At 41.9% G+C, this 15949-nt stretch overlaps 1 protein-coding gene across 3 annotated transcripts in view; it reads left to right on the forward strand.

The window, feature by feature from the left end:
- CHST15 (carbohydrate sulfotransferase 15) overlaps positions 1 to 15949 on the forward strand; it is a 43927-nt gene that overhangs the window by 15743 nt on the left and 12235 nt on the right. For 2 of the 3 annotated variants that reach the window (XM_086899167.1, XM_086899169.1), the window contains 3 exons: positions 9299 to 10366; positions 11099 to 11438; positions 15100 to 15246. In XM_086899167.1, coding sequence (XP_086755293.1) covers positions 9824 to 10366; positions 11099 to 11438; positions 15100 to 15246 — 1030 coding nt within the window. In that variant the 5' untranslated portion in view covers positions 9299 to 9823. Of the gene's footprint in view, positions 1 to 1266; positions 1380 to 9298; positions 10367 to 11098; positions 11439 to 15099; positions 15247 to 15949 lie in introns of those variants that run through there. The other variant, XM_023929998.2, reaches the window with a different exon arrangement.

Below are 15949 nucleotides of genomic sequence, written 5' to 3' on the forward strand. Positions count from 1 at the left end.
CCCTTCTCAGCCACTAAAAATCGAGCGAGCAGCTGCGAGCAGTTACGTTGCTCTAGAATCACCATAACTGTATTGTGTTTAAAGCAAAGTTAAACCTCACAAACAATGGATCCCCTTTCGGAAAAACTGCTTATATATGAAATGTGAAGGTGTATCAGATGAATTCCAGTAGATATCATTTGGCTGCATTACTGCATGCAAAACCCTTTTACCACAGCTTGAGATAAACAGGCACAAAAGGCATTACGTGATGCAAATTCTATTTATTCCATACAATGTTATTCATCCCTCAAAAGCAGCCTTAAATTAGCAGCTGATCTCTCACAACCCACAAGATTTAGCAATTTGTGCTGCATACCCCTTGCAAAGTGGCAGAAAGTATTAGAGATAATGTGGTGGATGGAATATGTTCCTCACTTTAAATCAACCTGAGGTAGCAGCTGCTAAAGTCGAGGAAAATCAAATGTGTAAAAGGAGCAAGATGGTAATCAGAGTAACTCATAACTGTGAGTTATGCCCACTGTTTTGCAGCATGTCAAGGCTGAAAACGCTTGGCAGGACGTTGGAAATACTCTCAGAACATTTTTCCCCCACGTGCTGGTTCTGGACCAGTAATCAATGCAAGAGACAAAGAGCTGGGCTTAAAATAACCCTTCAGCCCTGGCAGATCCCTTCCTGCAAACCCAACTGTGCTCACCACCTCTCCCTTGGGTAAGAGTCAGCTGGCACACTGACTGTGAGGTTTATTTTCTTGTGAAGTGATTCCACTATCCCAGGTTGCTCCAAGCCCTGTCCAAGCTGGCCCCAAACACCTCCAGGGATGGGGAATCCACAGGTTTTTCTCGTGTTCAGGTAGAGCCATGGGATCACTGTGCTGTCCTCACCCAACTGAGCTCTGCATGGGGGGAAAACCTTTCTCTCTATCGAGTAAGCTGCTCCAGAAGAGCTGTTTGAGTAAATTGCAGCAATGTCTATCCAGAGAGTCAATGAAGCAGCCCTGGGAGGCTGAAATTAAACAGGATTCACAGTGGATGGGAAGAAACAGGTAACTACAAAACAGCTGGGTTTGAGACGTGAGCTCTGTCAATACCAGACCAATTCTTTGCCTTGGGCGTTTTCTGAAGATAAACACTTACTTATTTCTGATTACAGCCTGACTGCAGGGCTTATGAGAGCTGTATTTAGAGATGATATTTTTTTTCCCTCTTGCCAACCCCCAAACCTCTTCAGTTTGTTCGATAAAAATAACTGCAGTGAAAGAGCTTCATAACAGATTCAGCCTTCGTGCTCTGTGGTTCCCTGTTGCACTCACACACAGAACAGGAATTTGGCTGATTTGTGGGATGAGAGTGGGATGTATTCCTTGAAAGAGCAGGCAGGTAAGAATTCCTATTATTGTAAATTATTGTGATGTCCTGTGTTGGAAATGAAATTTCAGCGGCTGTTTGATCTTGTTAAAAATGCAATCCAAACATTTATGGCAAGACCAACCTTATCACATTCACTTTCTGCACCTGAAGTTGTATTTCAGGTGATCCCTGTGTCTTCCCAGGGAGCTCCTTGCTTATTTATTTTTTTTATTTTTTTATTTTTTCCCCATATACTAAAAGAAAGTACATAGGACAAATTTAGACTGAACAATTGTCACAGATATTAAATCATTGCATGAATTGTTTGACTTTCTATATCTGTCTTTATCTTATTTTGGCATTGGTGTCTCTCTGAACATTTAAGTGAATGCACTTTTTCTTAAGAAGTGGTAAAAATTTAACTCCCAATGGCATCAGAAATTTATTCTGGCTCTTGGTGAATCCATCATTTTAATGAGAGACTGGCTGTTTTTTGTTAAATAGATGCAATTTCTGGTTGTGTTCTGAAGGTCAGAACTTTCTAATCCTGCTCCAGATTTTTGGGAAAGGATTCTGTGAGCCCCAGAGGACGGGAGCATTGGTTTATCCCTGTTTCCATGGGAGGACCCCCAGGACCATGTGGGGTCTATTGGGAGGCTGCTCACAGTTACTGTGAGGATTAAAAATAAAGACACTAAACTTCGACCATGCAGAATGATTTCTGAAAGTGGATTAAAGTGGCTTTTTGTGAACAGAAATGCACTGGAGTAATTTATGTAAAGACACAGGTTTTTTTTTTCTTACAGTATGCGACTCTTTCATATTCAATATAAACCTGTCAGTGATTCTGTAGCAAGGCACTATGTGAGATGAATAGGAACTAAGGGAAGGGAAAAGATGAATTGCTGGAGCTGTTGCACATCGTAGGCAGCAAGTTTTGATCAGGAGTTGAGAAGCCAGTGTGTACTGCAGGCAAAATTCTGCTCCAAACATCCTCAGAAATGTATGAGAGCAGCGCTCTGCTCCGTGTTTGTACAAGAGGGAGGATTGAAACACATTGATGGGAGCTCTGCCCTGACACAGGAGCTCCAGGCTCCTGTGTGCTGCCACAGGTGGGGTGGCTGCTGGTGGTGTTTTTTTATCTGCCAGGGTTTCTGCACTTTTATTTCTGGAGAAATTGCTGATTTTTGGTTCTCTTTTCTTTTCCTGCCTGCCATTTTTATTCTGCAAGTAGCCAAAAAAAAAATCAAAAAAGTGATGAATCTGATTTACACTGATGTAAATGAGATAGAATAGAAAGAAGGAGCACTGAAGTCATTAAATAGAATTAGTGGCTTGTTTTTTTTTTCCCTGCTGAAAAATGCTTTAATTTAAAAATGGGTAATACTGAGTTCTGTAATTTTCACATTCTCAAGGCAGACCAAACAAGAACACATCAGAGCATGTGGCTGTGGCGTGTTAGGAGTGCAGGGAACTGGACCTTGGTTATTTCCAGGAACTTGCACAAGCCTTCATGTGCAATAACAGGTTTCTGGGGGAGGGCATGACCCTGCTGTCCCTGATCCAGGCCAGAGAGCTCCCCTTCCCAATCCCCACTTTTTTTCCCTTGCTTCCAAGCATCTGTTTATTCAGACAGTGTTTATGCCCTAACTGAGTGGTGATTCAAGCTCAGTAATGTTTCCTGAGCACTGCAGCCCAAATAATAGGAGTCATCTTTATGTGATTGAAATGACTACTGTGATGCTGATTTTAGGGGAGTTTGCTGATTTATTTTTTTTGCAAGGAATTTGTTCCTTTCTCACATTTTATTTGGAAGTGTATGGATGAGCAAGGAGCAGATTGTGTTTGGATTAGATTCTGAGAAAGAAACCAGCTGGGTTATGGAAGAAACCTCTGTTGTTTTTTAGGTGAGATTGCTGATTCAGTGGTGATTCAGGAGGTTTTCTTTGGCTTTAAAAGGCCATGAAATGGATTATTTAAAGAAAATTTTAGACTTGAACATGTGTTCAGCCGTTGTTCAGCAGGCTGAGTGTGTAACCATGGGCTGTGGCCACCTATTCTTGCTTTTAGGGTGTACCTGATTTGCAACTGATTGCCTTGAAAATGGTTCTGTGGGTTTATGCAGCATCTTGGGAGTTGCATTTATTGATGATTCTTTAAAAATTAGGGAGTTTAAGTAAATAAAGGAGCTTTACATAACTTCAGTCTGCAGGAGGTTGCTGAGCTTTGTAATGAGTCCTGTGGCTTTTCTAAATCACTGCAATTGCTTTTTTGCTTGTTTTTATTGTTTTGTTTTAGTTTTTTTCCCCTTTTTTTCCTGCCAAGAGTTTTCAGAGGTCAGTGATTCATGATCCTCTTTTTATTGACATATCATCTTTCTGGCATCTTCTGATTTCTCTGAGGTAAAGAGATGTGAGTTCAGGCAAAGTTTATTTCCAAAAACGTTATCTTGAGGAGCCAAATGTGTCCAATAAGCAGGAGAGAGAACATCTACGATTATTTTTCCCTTTTCCTTACATAATGTTCTTTCTTTTTTTAATTTAGTTTAGATTTTTATTGCTTCTACTGGGGTATTTTTTATTGAAATGGTACAACCTGCCCACTCACAGGATGAACTTCCTCCTGTTGTACAAATACTTCACTACCCCTGTACAAATACTTTAGGTTGTTTGTGAGTCTGCTCTCAATTCTAACCATTTCCAGTAAGCTTGGTAGCTAAAAAATACCTGTAATTGTAAGGTTTTGCAGGTTTTTTTTGTGTCCAGAGGTCATAAATTCATCCTGCATGGGCTGAGGAATTGCTGTTCTACACGGGCAGTGTTGCACCGGGTGACGGAGGAATGGAAAAGGAATTACTCGGTTGTGCTGCGTTGCTACCAAATATTGTTGGGCTTTTTCTTTCCATATGAAAATGTCAGGAGGATTTCACTCCACCAGCCTCACTTTGCCCTTTCATGTTTCCATTCCTCTTGATGTGAGTCATGGAAAGTTTATCATGGTAGGGCTGTGGGCAGCCTTTCGCTTCCAGCCCTTCATCTCTCTGTGACTCACCACAGCCTCGTCTTCACAGGAGCCTTCCAGAGGGAAACCTTTCCACAGGGAACTTCATTTCTGGAGTCTTCATGGAGGGCGTGGGATCAGCTTTGCTCTGAGATGTCAAAAAACATCAGCAGAGCAAACTGAAACTTGATAGAAACCAACCTTCCTGGTCTGGCAGGGAAGGCACTTCGGCAGTAGGAATACTTCTCCAGATTAGGGGAAACAATTCGGAGACTATGGATAAAATAACATAGCTGTTACTCTAAGAATGCCATTAGATATATTAAATTAGGAGCAATGTGATGTTAATGGCCAGATGATTCAGCAGTATTATCTTTTGCTTAATTTTTCTCAGGGTTTTTTTTTTTTTGTTTGTTTGTTTTTTTTTTGATAAAAGTGTTTATTCTTAATTTTATAGCATCTGTAGCTTTTCAATTAGGCTTCATCCCACCTAATCTGAGAGCTGGTGGATTATTTTCGCATTTATGCCTTAGACATCTATATTTTAGGTTGTGACCTGCCCATCAGGACTGATTTACCTGAAATCTTCTGTTCTGTCGTGTGAAGGGTGGAAACAAAGTGCTGCACTGACATAAATTCAGGGGAGCATTTATACCCCAGGATGAGAAACGTGTTCCTGGTGTACCTGAAATGTGTTTATGAGAGGTTAACAGCCACCTTTCCATGTGGTGGGAGGAGAAGCTGACTGTGATTAGAAGTAATGAGGCTACTGCAAAATTTAGCCTGAAGAGCACCAGCAAAAGTTTGATTCATCTTTATTTTAAAGAGTTTTGAAAGAAAGGAAAGCATTTTAAATATTAAAGAACTGGTGACCTGGAAAACAGGTCATACACTTAGGTATATATATATGTGTGTGTGTAAAATCTGCTCAATTTGTTTTCTCTAATTCATAGAGGAGGAGAATTCTGATTATGTGACTGAGCATAGGAAAGGAATTGCTTTTTATAGCCTGGTCTCTTCTCCCAAGGGACAAGCATTAGGACAAGAGGAAATGGCCTCAAGTTGCATCAGTGGAGGTTTGGGCTGGAAATTAGAGAAAACTTCTTCATCAAAAGTGTTGTTGAGCACTGGAACTGCCCAGGGCAGTGGTGAAGTCACCATCACTGGGGGGGTTCAGAAGCTGTGTGTGTGTGGATGTGGCACCTGGGGACATGGGGCAGTGCTGGCCTTGGCAGTACTTGATTAATTCTTGGCTTTGATGATCTGGGAGAGCTTTTCCAGCCTCAGTAATTTCATGATTCTGAGATTCTGTAGCCATTTTGGTTGCAGTCTTCCTTTACAATCCTCAAAGAGGAAAGGGAGGGATTTTATGAAATGTTTATTTAATAGGAATAATACAGAATTTCAGATATTTTATATACAGTCAACAAAACCTGTGTGGACGATGAAAAATCTTGCATGTTTTCTTTTGAGAGGAATGTCTCTTTTTACCCTTTCTATGAGATGAGTAGGGCCTGCTGGATGTTGTATTTTCAGTGTTTTTGTGGTTCCTGCCAGCCTCCTCTCCTGCATCCTGGGCCCCCAGCAGCCCCCCTCTCATGGGCTGCAGGAATTGCTCAGGGAAACTGGCATTAAAACATCTCACCTGTCTGCTATTAAGTTCTCTGTTGCACATAAATACCTTTGTTAGCTTGAGCCTGCTTCAGTTCAGAGCAAAGTCCCCCTGGCTTCAGTGGGAATATATTGAAATCTAAAAGAGCTTTTCCTTTTTCCCCCCCATTCCGCTGTCATCTTGTATATCCACATTTCCTCCTTAGGCTGTTCCCAGAGACCCTTATTTTTATGAGGAGGGTTGCTTTTGGCCAAGGAGCTTGCAAAGGTTGCTGTTGATTTCTGCTCTGTGGTTAGGGCTGGCACACGTTAATGTACAGCAGACAAATGCAGTATAGACGTAATCATAAATAATTCACCCTTCCCTTCAACGAGGGGAAATTACATGCTACATTATTCAATATACAAAGACGCTGCTTGTTGTGTAAAGAGAGTAATTTTCTGCCAGTGAACAGCCAGCAGCTTTGCAGCTAAAATATAAGGAGACACACATGGTTTATTACCAGCTCAAGCCTCATAACCTTCCCTCTGCCTGCAATCCACATCCTTCTGCTCTCAGGAGTGGAATACAAAGAGGTGACGTGTGCTGGTGGCTGTGGCTGCTGGGAATGTTGGATGGCAGGAACAAAAACAAGGCACTGTAGATGTCTTGATTTCATGGGGTGAATGAGGGAAATGAGGGGTAAAATCTTAGGGAATGAACTTCTATCAAAAACTTCTTGGGAAAGAGAAGGGAGTGGCACTAGGGAATTATATCCTTTTAGATGTTTCTTAAAATTATTATTTTTTTTTATTTCATGAAGGTGACAGTGGAAAATCATGTAAAATGGCATGTTGGCAACTAGCAGTTATTTAAAAAACTAATGAGATCAATGTCTCTGTTCTATTAGCTGAGTGATCTGTCATTGTCCTGTGATAGGTCATCAAACTGATCATCTAATTAAGCAGCCTGATGCAGTGCTTGTGCATGAGCTGGCAGAGTTATGGTTGCTGGTGGAACTTTAAATTTCCCCTCATGACTGGTGTGATTAATATCTCAGTTTTACTGTAGCCTAAACATATTCCTATTTTTTTTCCCTTCTATCAGCTTCCTGATAAACCATTTTCTTCACCTGCCAAAAATGTAGTTAACGTGGTTTTTCCTTGGCTTTGTAATATTTGTAGCAGATTTTCATGGGAAGTGTCTGCATCTGGGAAGGGTTCAATAAATTCCAGTCCATTTTTTTAACACACAAATGGACACAGGATAGGACAGAGAAGGTTATGTGGTTTTTCTAAGGTCCTGTGGTCTGTGTTCATTAATGTATTTTTGATTGCTCTTTTTACAGATTTGAGAATTGATGTCAAATACACAAACCTGGAATTGATCCCATCAGGATATCTCAGATAAATCTGTTCAGTCAGTGTCACTGAGCAGGTTTTTTTTTTTTCTCCACTGAGCTGGATTTTTTCTTCCTTTGAAATAGCCAGTGCATGGAACTGGTTTATGAAAGTAAATATTGAGGAGCTGGAGAGAAGAGGTCTGGGAGGGAACTGAGGTGGATGGCAAAGAGGAGGAGCTGAGGGTAGAAGGATTGCATAAAAACAAATGTGTAGAACATGATAAATGTAATTGAAGAGATGCTCTAGGGTGGGTTTTGGTTAGCAGATCTTTTCTAGGTGCTGCTTTAACCTGTAGCCTCTTCTTTGTGCTTCTTTTTTGAGAGGGGCTTTTTTCACCTTCCTTTTTTGTCTTTTGTGATGAAGGCCCTCATTTCCATCCTGTCTTTTTTACAGGGTTTGTTTGTTTGTTTGTTTGTTTGTTTGTTTGTTTTGATCTATCTCTGTGTTCATGACTTCCCTATTGGGAGGATGCTGCCTGAAATGCCCTGACACTGCCTCTGTCTCTGGCCCCCTTTGCTTCCTCTTTGAAAATGTTTGCTCAGGGTCTTATTTCTGCCTGAAATATTTACTTGGGAAGTGGAAACTTCTCATTCTTGCCAGGATTCCCTTTCTTGTCCTCCTTCTCACCACCACTGGTGGTATTTGGACAACCATCAAGGTCTTTCCAACCTTTGCTCCTTTCCACAGTTCCTCTTTTTCTTTTGGATATTTACTGGGGGGATATTTTATGCATAAGAAAGAATAAACTTTCTAGGCTTAAAATGACCCATATGAATCTGGTTTAAAATCTCTAGTTGTTTAAACTTCTGTCAAAATCATCACAGCTTTGCTCCTTTGGAGAAGTTTTTAAGATTGGTTTCTTTGAGAAGTCTTGCTCTGAATTCTTTCCCTTTGGTTTAAATATAGTCAATAATGATTATGCTGTGATTTCTGTCTGCCTCATCTTGGCTTAGAGAATAAACTCATTAAGGAAATGAACTTTTTTGGGGGGAAGGAAAGTATTTTGCAAATACTTTTGTTCAATATTTATCTAATTATTCTTGAGTCCCTGAGATCCAGCCTACTTGCTCTGATTGCAGAAATCCTCCAATATGTGACAGTGTTCAGTGGGAGAAATGTCAGAGTAGAAATAATTTTTACAAAAGCACTTTGTCTTGTACAAAAATGCAGCCAGAAGGATGATGATAAATGTGGGATCTGAAGTGACTGCTCCATTTGATCAGGACACTTTGGTAAGAATGAACCAGGAGTTATTATCTAGAATTATAGCAGTGTTGCTTAAGCATTAAAAATAGGTGTTGATAGAGCTAAAGGCAAAATAGTAAAATTGTGGGACTCATAATAGTAATGATTATACTTCTCTGATTTGGTGAATAATAAGAGGACCCATCATTTGGTCCAGAAACCTGAGATCCTGTCATTAGCTTTTCCCTTGTGTCTGTTTTTTCATCCCTTCACTTTGCTGAATGTTTTACTTGTGGCTTTTGATTTTGATTTTTTTTTTTTTGGTTTGGCTTTTTATCTCCTATGTTTGAAAGCAGACTGTTACTTTATCCCTCAAACAGGGTCCTACCCCCTTTCAGGACTGTTAATTTAAGGTCTCCAGGAGCAGATAGAGTGTAATTATTTAAACCTGTGTCACTGGATACTGTCCAGAAATGCTCCCAATATTTCAAGAGCAGATTAAGATCTGTTGGGTGGGTTAGTGAGTCGTGTAGCATTACCTGTGCTAGCAACCAGTCCTTGATGTGAGCAGATGGGTGATGGAAAATCAGAGGCAGCTCATTGTGAACCTGGAGCCAAATGTTTCCTGGGTTTAATATCCTGAGTGCTGTAATTAACAGACTTGGGCATCTTTCAAATAGAAATCTGAAATGACTCGTGCTCTGCCATGGCTGTGGATGGTGTGGATGTGATGTCTGGGGGTATATAAATATCTGGGTTTGTTTCTCCAGGTTGGACAATGCCTCTCTTTGGAGCCACCTCTGGGAGGATGAAGCTTCCAGCAGCAGTGGTGAGGTTTGGAACTTGCTTGTTTTAAGAAAACCTGGAAATTTCTACCCATATTTGCCTGTTCCAGCATAAAGCAGAGGACAATGAGTTATTTTTATTTTTTGCATATTTTCACACTACGCAACAATTTTTCTTCCTTCTCATTTTGTTCAATGGGAAAAACTTGAGCCAGTTTTGTAGCTGATCCTTACTTCGCCACATTCCTCTTACTGAGCCAAATTCTTGGGAACCACATCCAGAGTACATCTATTTTTGTCTGTTGGTGGTGGTTGGGCCTTCTTTTTCTTTCTGTGACACATGTCACACTTTTTATTCTGTTTTGAACCTGCCCTTTTGCATTGCTGAGTAGTTGTAGAACCACTCCAGGAACGAAATCGTTTCAGACTTGCAGAAGATGACTCATCTGCTTCAGAAACATTTTTATGGCTGCGCTCGGCTCATTAATGTAGGAGTTTAACAGTAGTAATATGAGGTATTGCATTAATTGCTGCATACATTTATTACCAAATGACTTGCACAGACAGTGTTTCAGATGCCGTGGACCTGATCACAATAACCAGAAGTGTCCCGTGTGCAGAGGAGAAAACAAAATCCCTTTGTACACCGACAGGAAGCAGATGAAGTGGCTCGCGGTTCTGGAAGTGAGGACTGATCACTGTGAGAGCTGGAATGGGTTTTTCTGCCTGAGGAAGGGGAAGCTCTGCAGTTTGATGTTTGGGTTGATCATAATGACTCTGGTGATGGTATCCTACATGCTGACTGGAGCCAAGCATGGCCTGTTGCTGATCCCATCTCCCTTCCATTACGGAGCTTTTGCTAGCAATCCCAGCTTAATGGACAATGAAAGCCTTAGTGACGTGAAAGACTATTACCAGCCTTCAAAAATGAATATTTCATATGTAAAGGATTATCCAAGCATTAAATTAATTATTGACACCATTACTTCAAAGATAGAGTTTATAACAAGGCAGCGCCCTGATTTAGAAGAGCTGAGGAAGCAAGAGCCACATGTAAGTATGAACTGAGCCTTAAACTGCTTTTTACATCCTTATTTCAAGGCTTTTGGATCAATCTTTTGCCCAGATATAAAAAAGTGTAGCTGCTTGGATATTCATGTGGTGATTTACACCATCTAGTCTCCTGATCCACAGCAGCTGAGAGGTTGATATGGTAGGTCACATCCCTCTGAGTCACGGGCAGGATGGATGGATGGGTTCTATAAATGGTCTTGACACCTGAAGCAAAAAATCAGGCAGTCTTCTGATAGCTGTACAACATCACTGAACTTTTACCTTCTCTCGTGCAAAATCATTGTGACTTAGATTTACCTGTCACCTGAAATGATAAATAAGAAAAGAGCCTTTCTAATAACTTCTTGCCAGGGTGCCTTCCTGAAAATCATTGCAAACCTTGTTGTTCAGAGTTAAAAACTGGAAGGTAATTTGATTCGAGTATTAAGTGTTTGACTTTAAAAATCAGTTCCTGGGGTTGCAGAGGGGTTTGGGGGTGATTATTGAGGCCCTTTCTGGCCTTAAAAATAGAAGGATTTCTAAACACTCCTCTCCCAGTCCATTGGGTAGCACAGGCTTTGGTCCTGGTGCCATCAGAAGCGATAAATGGGGTCAGCTTTGTGGGTAGAAATATCCAGGCAGTGTTTCTGTCCCCTCACCGTGCTAAGTAAGGAAAGTACGGCTGTTGATTGCTCGCTGCCATGACTGAAACTGTCGTTCTTTATGTTGCAGATGTTTTCGGTAATTCCTAACAAATTCCTTCCAAATAGCAAGAACCCCTGTTGGTACGAGGAGTACCGAGGGAACACCACCGCGGACCCTTACGCCACCAACTCCTACGCGCTCTACTCCAAGCGCTTTCGGATCATTTTCGATTACCTCAGGAAGGTATTTTGGAACCACCTGTACCACTACAAGGACAAACACTACCGCCTGCGCTGCCTCCCGCACTTCTACATCATCGGGCAGCCCAAGTGCGGCACCACGGACCTGTACGACCGCCTCAGGCTGCACCCCGACGTCCGCTTCTCCGCCATCAAGGAGCCCCACTGGTGGACCAGGAAACGCTTTGGTGAGTGAAAACGCCCTTTGCCATCCAGGCAAGGTGTCTCTCTCAAATTTTTTTAAGTATTTGGGGTGAAGTGTATAGATTTTCTCTGTGTTGGCTTGCCTAGAAACCGCTGGAGTTGGTGGTTTTGAGAAATCCAGGATGCTCAACCTGCTTTTGTTTTGGGTTGAACCTCTTGAGGAAAAGCACATTTCACTCTATTTGCAGCGGTTTGGAAAATCTAAGGAGAAACAAAAACAGTGGATAAAACTGACCTCGTGAATTTATAAAGACAAGAAGAGAAACTGTGAGGTTGTCATGGGGGAGTTGAAGAGCAGCAGTGATAGCTTTGTACTGCAAAATTCTGTAAAGCCTTTCTTACATCAATAAATTATGGGTCACTATTTAAAATTTCAGTCCTCATGCTTCAATAAATACAGCTGTGGCAGGAGCTTCATTAGTGCCCCAGCTCTGACCAGCACTGATCAGCAGAGATGCTCTGCATGAGGAATCTCTCTCACACTGAGGGCCCTGCACATATTTTTGCTGCTTTTCCTGGATGATATCAGTATTTCCAGCTCTGAAGGCAGAGTTGAATAGCTGGGGTCATGGCCAACTGGAGCAAAAGGCATCCACCCCTCGTGATTTCACCTCCAAAGGGCGTCTCGGGGCAGTGGGGCTGAGCACAGCCCCAATTTCATCCATCTGAAGTGTTTTTCTCCTTCTTGCCTCTCTCTGGATTCTGAGGAAGGTCAGTCTAGTGCTTGGAGATTAGATGAGCTGCAGAAGACCCAATTTAATTTCCTAACTGCTCCCCCCTACATGTGGGTGAATGTTTTGCCTTCTGTATTCCACCCAGGCATTGGATTTTCCTCTTCTTGGATCTGGCTAAGTGCTGGCATGCCCTCACTTTCTAGGACTTTGGTATCAAAGATCAAAGACTTTTCAGTGATTTTACTGTTTCCAAGAGGAAGATTCATCTTATTTTAGTGGCATCTTAATTTCTGTTTCTCATTTGCTGTTGCTTTATGGCAGACACTGACTTTGGAACAGGAAAACTGGCACTGGAGGGTAGATGAGGACTTTGATCACTACTTTCTTTTGGTGCTTTTCTAAGCTTCCTTGGAATGGGAAAAATAGTGAATTTCTGTGGCTAAAGGCAAGAAAGGACACTTTCAGAGGCATTGGGACACCAGCAGTGCTGCTTCTGTTCTTTATTTCGAGATCATACCTCAAATTCTTTATTTCTCCTACATGTGGCCTTGTCATTTCCATCTTGTTTCCCTGTGCCCTGGACCCCAGAAGAATCTTTGAGCCCCTGCAGAACAAAACAGGGTTTTGCTCCCTGCTTCTTGGTGAGGAGGTCTCAGTCACAGAGATGGGATTTCATGATTCTGCTGCTAAATTTTCCATTTTCTTCCTTTGCAAATGCCGTAAGAAAGCTGCCAGTATAAATACTTTGGGCATTTTCTGAAGACTTTTTTGGAAACTAGGATGTAAAGGAAAGTGATGAAAATACAGCTTTGCTTTTGAGATAACTCATCCTGTTTGAGAAACACTGGGGGCACCAGTGTGAGTTGAAGAGTGAAACCAAGTCAAAGGAAGAGAAGTATCGTGGTGCTCCTTGAAGACCCAAGAGAAGGGATTTGTTCATCACAGTCAGCAGCTGACTAAAGACAAAATCTGTGAATTATAAAATAGTTTGGGTTGGAAGGGACCTTTAAGTTTATCCAGTTCCACCCCCTGGCATGGCCAGGGACACCTCCCATTATCCCAGGTTGCTCCAACCTGGCCTTGGGCACTTCCAGGCATCCAGGGTCAGCCACAGCTTTTTCTCATGTTCAGATAAAGTGATGAAAACAAGGGACTGTCAGTAAAATCTGTGGAGGATTTTGTGTTCCATGGTAATGCTGGCAGGAAAGGCTGAACCCGAGTGATACCTTAAACTGTTTTACAGCAAATAGTTCCCTCTACCTACATTAACCTCAACATAAATGTTTGGAATTAATTTTGGAGGTATTCCACCCAACCTCACTTCAGCAAGGCTGGGCTCACTAAAGCTCTGAACCTGACCTAGCAAACAGGCAGAAGAATGTAAAAAATCAGGCTGGAGTGCATCTATCTTGAGAACAAGGGTGAATTCCAATCTTTGTGCTGGCATTCACAAACCCTCCACTTGCAGAGTCTTGTGGTCAGCCACTGGGGACAAAGTGCTGATCCATGAAGAGAACATTCTCTGCATAATTCACTTTTTTTGAAGTTGTTTGTAAAGCAGGAGAATGAGGAAACATTGCAGAGCTCATGGTCTCATGGGAGAGGGGTCTGTAGGAATGACCTCCTGACCATCTCAGCTGTCTGCCACTGAGAATTAAAGATCAAGTTTGTTCCTGGTGGCTCAGTCCTTTAATTCTGCCCTAAAAGTACATTAATGGTTACTGTTTAAGAATGAAAAAAAGAGAAACAGAGAATATGACAAACACACAAGTGAAACTGAGACAGCCAGCGAGTGGCTGTGACTCCTTGCTATTGTGATTAATAGCTCCTGGCTATTAACTTGGTTTGGTTTCTAACACTTGAGCTGGACAAGAAAGTCTCTTTGTTCAAATGGCATCCTCTGATTCAGTGGATTTTTATGAGACTGACTAATTTCAGCTGAAGTTAAACAGCCCTCTGGGGAGGCCCCATTTTGCAAATCACTCCTTTCCCCTTCTGCTGGGATGGTTGATGCTCCACAGGACTTTGTCTCAGCTTGACTGTCTCTTTCTCCTGGCTTCTTGCCACTGTTTCTGTTCCCAGGAGTGGGGTGGCAACAAACCAAGGCTGTCTGTAGCACCATGCTTGCACTTTTTTCCCCCCTCAAAACAAGTCAAAATATGCTGTTGAACTTTCTTCTACCCTCATTAAATCCCACTTTCCTAAAGGGGAAAATCAGAGGCAATGGACAAAGGAACTCCCTTGCTGAGCTTTCCTCTCACATAATTGATAATTATTGGCCTTGTGGGAACAAGAAAGGGAGAGCTGAGACGTCCTGTGTGGGGAGCATGTACAGCAAATGGAGAAGTGAGACTAGATTTGGAAACAGGAGTGGGAAAAGGAGTATAAAAATCACAAGATGAAGCTCAAGATGCTGAGAAACGCAGGGGGAAGGTGATACTGAACTCACCCTGGAGTGTAGGGAAGGAGAGGAGGAAAACAAGATACTACCGTGGTGCTTTATTTGCATACCTGTGAAAGGAAAAAAGCCATGAATGATTTCCCAGTGTGTGTTGATTTGCATATTTGGCATCAGAGCCTTTGCTCAATCTCAAAACAGTAAATCTAGTGGGAGTCCAATATTACTGCAGTTTACATGGGTGCAAATGGAAGTAGAATCTTATCTTCTATATTCCTTCCAAAAGCTAAATTTAGAAGAAGATAAATCCGAGCTCATTCATGCAGGGACTACAAAACAGAGAGCTTAAAATAATTCCTATCACTGTGAATTTATGGCGTAATCATTCAGTAGCTCAGATTCATTATTCAGTTCATTTTTGGCACTTTTATCTGAGGGTTGCACTTGGGCTGGTCTGGTGCTGATGTTGGCTGGCTCGGAGCCAACCACCTCGGTTTGCACCAGGGGTTAGTCTTGCCCTGTTGTTGTTCTCATTGCTGTTTTTAATTCTCTCTTTGTGGCTGTTTTTTTCAGGAATCATCCGGCTGAGGGATGGATTCCACGACCGCTACCCGGTGGAAGATTACCTGGATCTGTTCGACCTGGCAGCACATCAGATCCAGAGCGTGCTGCAGAGCGATGCAGTGAAGGAGCATGGCAAGAGGAACAACATCATCATTGGTAGGGCAAAAACAGCCCCAAAATTCCCTGTAGCTCCATTTCAGCAGCACTCAGAGCTGCCCCCGACGTTGCTCTTCTCTGGAGTGCCTGGAAGCTCTTGGCTCTCTTTTCCTTCTTTTCCTTCTTTTCCTTCTTTTCCTTCTTTTCCTTCTTTTCCTTCTTTTCCTTCTTTTCCTTCTTTTCCTTCTTTCTTTGTTAAGAAGCTGTGATTATCTTTAGAAAATTCCTGAGCTCATGCTGTATATCTGATGAACATCAGCATTTAATTAATGTGGATTTTTTTTTTTTCCCCCAAGAATGAGAATGACTTTGGTGACTCCTTCAAACAGAGTTTTCATTTTGTTTTCATAGAATCATTTAGGTTGGAAAAGCCCTCTAAGATCATTCCATCCATCCATTCCCCCAGCACTTCTGAGGTCACCACTAACTCATGTCCCCAGGTGCCACATCCACTTTAAGTATAATTCTGAGGGGATTCCTGTGGTGCTGGGATTGTGGTTTCCAAATGCTGGAGCAATGTCTGGGATAAATCAGTAACTGGGGTGTTATGACACACTGGGTGCTGCAGAGATCCTGGAGCTGGTGGGAGATGTGGTAGCAAAAGTTCCCAGTGGATCTTCTTAAGCTCCTACAGAAGAAATTGATATCATTAATTGGTATTAAATGACATAATTACCACTAGAAATGGTCTAGTAGTGCTGTT

This window comes from Cyanistes caeruleus, chromosome 8, assembly GCF_971803275.1.
Source record: "Cyanistes caeruleus chromosome 8, bCyaCae1.hap1.1, whole genome shotgun sequence".
Lineage (NCBI taxonomy): Eukaryota > Metazoa > Chordata > Aves > Passeriformes > Paridae > Cyanistes > Cyanistes caeruleus.